Source organism: Odontesthes bonariensis, chromosome 6, assembly GCF_027942865.1.
Source record: "Odontesthes bonariensis isolate fOdoBon6 chromosome 6, fOdoBon6.hap1, whole genome shotgun sequence".
Taxonomy (NCBI): Eukaryota; Metazoa; Chordata; class Actinopteri; order Atheriniformes; family Atherinopsidae; genus Odontesthes; species Odontesthes bonariensis.
Window position 1 is genome coordinate 26,352,573 of NC_134511.1, and position 6,000 is coordinate 26,358,572.

Sequence of the window (6,000 nt, forward strand, 5' to 3'; positions counted from 1 at the left end):
CTTCAATGAATAAAAACACAGTAATGTGTTGATGTTCATCAGAGGGTGGGTTACCTAATTTCCAGACTTGGTAAGAACCAGATGATTTTTTAAAGTCTATAATTGAAATGTGAAGTGGTTTTTTTTCACATGACTGAGACTGTAAATAACAACTAACACAACTTTTAATACTAGGTGACAATATCAGTATTCAGGTTGGTCAAATCCTCATTTATGGTTTTGGACTAACTGTGCTCCAGATGCATTTTCAACAGGATCTTTGATTTAAAAAAAAAACTTAATCTTAAGGGGTGCAGACCCTCCCATCGCAGTAGGAGAGCGCAGATACATTTTGATCTCTCATCCAGAGCACATTTGGTTTTCCACCATGAACAGAGATTACATGTCAAGGATCACCCTGAGAGTTGTGTTTTTAACCAGTGTAAATTTACTTCAAAAATCTGAACCCAAGATGTGCTTGCAGGCCAAGCCCAGCAGGCTGCACTGCTCCCACTGTGACGAGACCTACAGTCTTCCACAAAATGGAGCCATCAAGCTGTACAAGGAGCTCCGCTGTCCACTGGATGACTTTGAGCTTGTGCTTTGGACATCTGGGGCCCGAGGCAAGAGCTACCCACTGTGCCCCTACTGCTTCAGTAACCCACCATTTCGGGACATGAAAAAAGGTTGTCTCATCAGCTCTTTCTCACCTATTTTTCTTTTTCATATTCATAAACAAACATTTCATTTTTAATACATTAAATGTAATTAAAGGACAAGACCGTTTTTTGACATTGGGCCCTTGATTTCACCTTATAACATGATGTTCTACTCACCCCTGCTTGTTGTTGGTAATTTGGAGCTGTTCCGAAGATATTCGAGAGGCGTCTGGCTGCTCTCTTGAGATATTCGGCCATGAAACGGTTTCCTATGGGCAACGTTATACAGGCACAAACTATGCTGTTTATAATTTATTAATTACTGTACACTAGCACTGATAACGTGGAGGTGCGTCGCTTACTTAAAAAAATCCGGGTTACTGTAATTTTGATTTTTTTTTTTTTTGTCGTAAAGTGGGTGTTACTGACGTCATCATCGTGCTACTACCACAGACATCCCACAGACAAACACACACAGACTTTACGACAAAAATTCAAAATTACAGTAACCCGGATTTTTTTAAGTAAGCAACGCACCTCCACGTTATCAGTGCTAGTGTACAGTAATTAATAAATTATAAACAGCATAGTTTGTGCCGGTATAACGTTGCCCATAGGAAACCGTTTCATGGCCGAATATCTCAAGAGAGCAGCCAGACGCCTCTCAAATATCTTCGGAACAGCTCCAAATTACCAACAACAAGCAGGGGTGAGTAGAACATCATGTTATAATGTGAAATCAAGGGCCCAATGTCAAAAAAACGGTCTTATCCTTTAATGCCGAATATTATGACCAGTGATATATTTATTTTTTTACTCCATATTACAATTTTTGGGTTTCAATTTAAGTTTGGTGATTTCTTCTTTCTATTCAAACCTAAAACAAATGAACTAATTAGCCTATGAATTGTTCTTTAGCAGTGGTTGTGCAAGTCACAAGGAACAGTAATGAATCAGTGAATAAAGAAAAGGCTTAATACACACAATTTGTTGTTGCAAACTCTTGGCAAAGGCTAGATCCATTATGATTGTTCGTATTCGGGATTCTAAATAATCGTAGGTGTGATTGTGGATGTTTGCTCATCTCATTTGTCTTGGTCCTGAGATGGACAGGCGGTATGTCCAGGGTGTACCCTGCTTCTTTTCCGACGACAGCAGGGATATGCTCCAGCCCTTCCCACAAGACTGAATTGAATGAAGCATATGTAGAAAATGGATGGATGAAAAAGCTAACCCTAACTTTTTACTGTAAATCCGGATATGCTAACTATGACAATATTTCCAACAAATCTCTTAAGAAGATAAAAAGATGGACAGACACATACAACTGAGATGGAGTAATTCAACTTTCATATCTGCTTTTCCCAGGCATGGGATGCAATGAATGTACCCATCCATCCTGCCAGCATTCTCTGAACTCTTTGGGGATTGGACAATGTGTGGAGTGTGATAGTGGAGTTTTAGTGCTGGATCCTACTTCTGGACCAAAATGGAAGATGGCCTGTAATAAATGCAATGTGGTGGTGCATTTTTTTGAACATGCACACAAAGTGCAGGTAAGAAAATCTTGTCCAATCTCAACATAATTTTATTTAGAAATGGTAAATGTATAAAGTTTGAAGATTATTTAAAGCATGCTTTTTATTCACCCATTTCCATCACATACACTCATATGACAACAAGTGTCCCAAAAAAGGACACTTCAAGGGGAGGGACTGGAGATTGAATGGTCAACCACTGGACGAACGCTCTACCACTAGAGGCACAGCTACGTACACAGCACATACAGTCATTCTAATATTAAGAAATCAGCTGCTGATTTCTTAAAGGCGGGATGCACACAGACACAATACAATAACAGGTGACAGTGGCATGTGATGGTGGCAGAATTCAATTTGGCCACATAAGACATCGTCCCATTCAGAGTAAATAAGTTAGACTGTTGATGCCTAAAAACACATATTATCTGAACCCTGTCAATTTAATGCAACTTCAGGGTAACTCAGTGTAGCGTTATCTGGGCGTTATTAATTAATATTTACCTCGAAAATGATCAGGGCACCACCTCTTTTATTTTAATTTGTTACGTTACAGTCCAAAGAGGAAGACTGTTTAAAATCTTGCAATCCTAGTATGTTATATTAATACTCAGTCTCATTCTGAGTCGTGCGTCCTGTTTGGAGTGGTAATCGGCTTAGTAACTGTCTGTGACGCTCTTAAATGGGTTAATACAAACATTTATTCAACATTGCACAGGTATATAGGTGTATAAACAATTGATAAAGAGACAGAAATTAGAATTATTGGGGACACTCAAAGGGGATAATAGGGAAGAAAGGAGCAGGCCACTAACAGGGTTACCTATCAAAAATGTGACTAAATCTGGTTCATAACACGGATATTGTGCCAACGGTCTTCTGCCCGCGGAGGTCTGCTCATTCGTCGCTTTCAGAGAAAGTTTTCACTTTATCCACGGTTTCAAAAGATCTCAAACCAGCACCTTACTTTGTCGTAGCAGCGTAAGGGATTCCGTGGTTCTTTCCTTCTGATGAGTTGGTGTCGAAGCGGTGTTCCCGTGGTAACCAGCGGGATGACGTAGAATCGACTCCTTTATCCTTGGTCCTTGGATGAAGAGTGGCGGCTTGGCTGGGCTGTATGAGTTGGCACACACTCGCGTGTGTTGGACCAGACTTTTATATAAAAGAGAAGGGGAAGTCTAAAAAAATTGGGAATTAATAGTTACGGAGAAAAAGACAAGAGCTGAGATAAGAGGGCTGAGAGCAAGAGAAGAGATAAGAGCAAGGCAAGAGAGCGATTTCCTGCGCGCCTCTCTTTTAAGCTGGAGATCACATGTCAGCTTTCGTCCAATCAGAGTTCAGCTGGCTTTTGACCCAAGGGAAAAAGGGGGGTTGACCACGCTGAATTCATGAGACAAAAAGGGGGGATTTCTGCTCCTTTCTTATACCGTATTTAACCCATATGACAGTGATTTTAGACAATATAATGTTCTTAACAGACAATAATGTTGCATACAAGCAGGCATAAACACCCATATGAACATGGAACAGTTATCAGCGTACAATACTTCATATTATCATGATAGAAATAGTATGACAACTTTTGGTTACTGTTAATTAGAATGATCTGCAGCTGTTTGGGTAATACCTGTGGAATTAAACACTATTAGGTTATGCATTGCACATAATGAGAACATTAAACATCCGTAGTTGAAATTGTCCATGGTTGTTTAGGCTGACATAGTGAAAAGTGTCCGTTATCCATGTCCTTTGGGGGGCGCTGTGGCTCCACGAAAGGGATTCTATTAAATCCAATATCCCATAATTTGGTAAGTACTGAAGGTACAAGAATGGCGAATGTTTCAAAATGATCTGTAGATTTGTCCAGTAATGATTTTCACACTTTCAGTCTACGGAAAGTGAGGTTTATAGTGGAATTTTCACTCTCTGAAAATAGGGAAGTGTGGCATTCCTTTGGTTGGTCCAGCAGGAGAGTTGAGCTTACATCTGCTTCCCTTATCAGGAGGTGTCCTACATAATTTATTATTCGTAGCTGGTCTGGGGGAGAGAAGACTCGGAAACAAAGGACCCCATTTGGTTGGTCTCACATCTGGCTCCGTTATCTCCTTTGAGCTGATCCGTTGAGAGGGTCGTAAAGAGTGAAAATGTTTTCGATGTCAAGACATTTGAAAAAGGGGGAAGGTTAATGTAAACATCTCCGTGCTCTGTCTTTCCTGAGAGCACGCTACATCAGTGATGGGTTGACTGGGTTTTACTCGCAATTTTACATTTGGGTTCATTCTTTGTTTTACTTATTGTCATTATAGTCTTATTATTATTCATTTAAAAAAATCCCATATGCAGGAAATTATGGCTCTGTCGAAATTACATTTACATCCATTTATTGGATAGTGTCTGAAAGCCCTCCCCAAGAACTTCCATAAAGACATGGATTGTGGGGGAAGGTGCATTTTTCAGACTTCCATCTATAGTGTTGTTGTTTAAAAAAGTGACAAATCATCATGTAAAAAATGAAATGGGAGAGCTATAAAGAAAAGTGTCATGTTCTTGTCTCTTCTTTTAGGCTGCTCAAGAGAGCTGTGAAGCATGTGATGCCTCTCTGGTTGCAGTGGACTTCAACAAAACTCGCACTCCTCTTCCTGACAGTGAGACCCAACACACTGGCTGTGTTTTCTGTGATCCAGTCTTCCAAGATTTGGTTGAGCTCAAGCATGCCACAATGAGACATGCCATGTATCGGGGTCCGAGACAAGGAGGAAGGGGGCGGGGTAGGGGACGTCGTGGCAATCCTAAAAAACCCAAAGATAAAATGTCTGCCCTGGCAGCCTACTTTGTATAGTTTCAATGTAGTGTGTAGAGGGCCCTGTTATTTGTTTGGTAGATAATATTACAAGCATTTGTCAATACATTGTTTTCTGTTTTTTTGTGTATGTTTGTGAATTACACTGAAGTAAACATTTATTGAGAACAAAATTTGCCATAAGAGTGTTTGTTCACCATGAAAAGAGCTGTATATTCCTACTGTATATGGTAGAGGTTTTTCAGGACATGTCATCACATTCAGTTAGAACCATGTCACAACATTTACACAGAGAGGGATTTTTTTTAATGGAGTTAGTGTATGTAACACTTAATTATCGATTCCAAAGAGGATTGTACATTTAGGAATTGAGTGGTGCAGAAACCAGGCAATCCAATTCCAATGCCAGGAAATTGCCCCACTTACACTACATACCTGAAATTCAAAACGGTATGATTTGAACTTCTCATTTTCTATTGTCAACCTTTGTAATCACATCAGAATTTTGGGGACAAAATTGGGGGTCTGAATATATACAAATATATATACACACACAGTCATTGGTTAGACCCTGACCAATCATGTGTCCAGATTTATGTTTGGTAAGTGGTCCATCAAACTTTTAGATGAAAGTACCATAACACCTAAATGTTAACTTTAGATAAGAGGAGGCCAGGTTGCTCTCATAAAGGCCATGCTGACACCCCCTTCGGAAATAACTGGTTCCTGGTATCTACTGACGAAAAGACGGAGACAATTCCACATATCAGTATGGATTTTTACTTTTTGTGTTACACCTGTGTAATTGCCTCATTTTGCTTTGTATCATACAAACTGTTAACATAAAAAGAGTTAACTGTTGTTCTGAGTGGTTTGTTTCAAAATCAGCACTAATCACACAAGGGATTTTTTGGGCAGCGTTGTCTAGCATGGAGCCACAGCGCCACCCCGTGGTTCCACCCTGTATACCTCAAACTGAGAGACTGGAAAGATTGGAAGCAACAATAGAGAAGTTTGTGAACCT

At 39.9% G+C, this 6,000-nt stretch overlaps 1 protein-coding gene across 1 annotated transcript in view; it reads left to right on the forward strand.

Annotated features, from left to right (window-relative positions):
* top3b (DNA topoisomerase III beta) overlaps positions 1-5,797 on the forward strand; it is a 52,791-nt gene extending 46,994 nt beyond the window's left edge. The window contains exons 16-18 of the mRNA XM_075468154.1: positions 464-665; positions 2,007-2,194; positions 4,740-5,797. Coding sequence (XP_075324269.1) covers positions 464-665; positions 2,007-2,194; positions 4,740-5,015 — 666 coding nt within the window. The 3' untranslated portion in view covers positions 5,016-5,797. The remainder of the gene's footprint in view (positions 1-463; positions 666-2,006; positions 2,195-4,739) is intronic.
* The last annotated feature ends 203 nt before the right edge of the window (positions 5,798-6,000 follow it).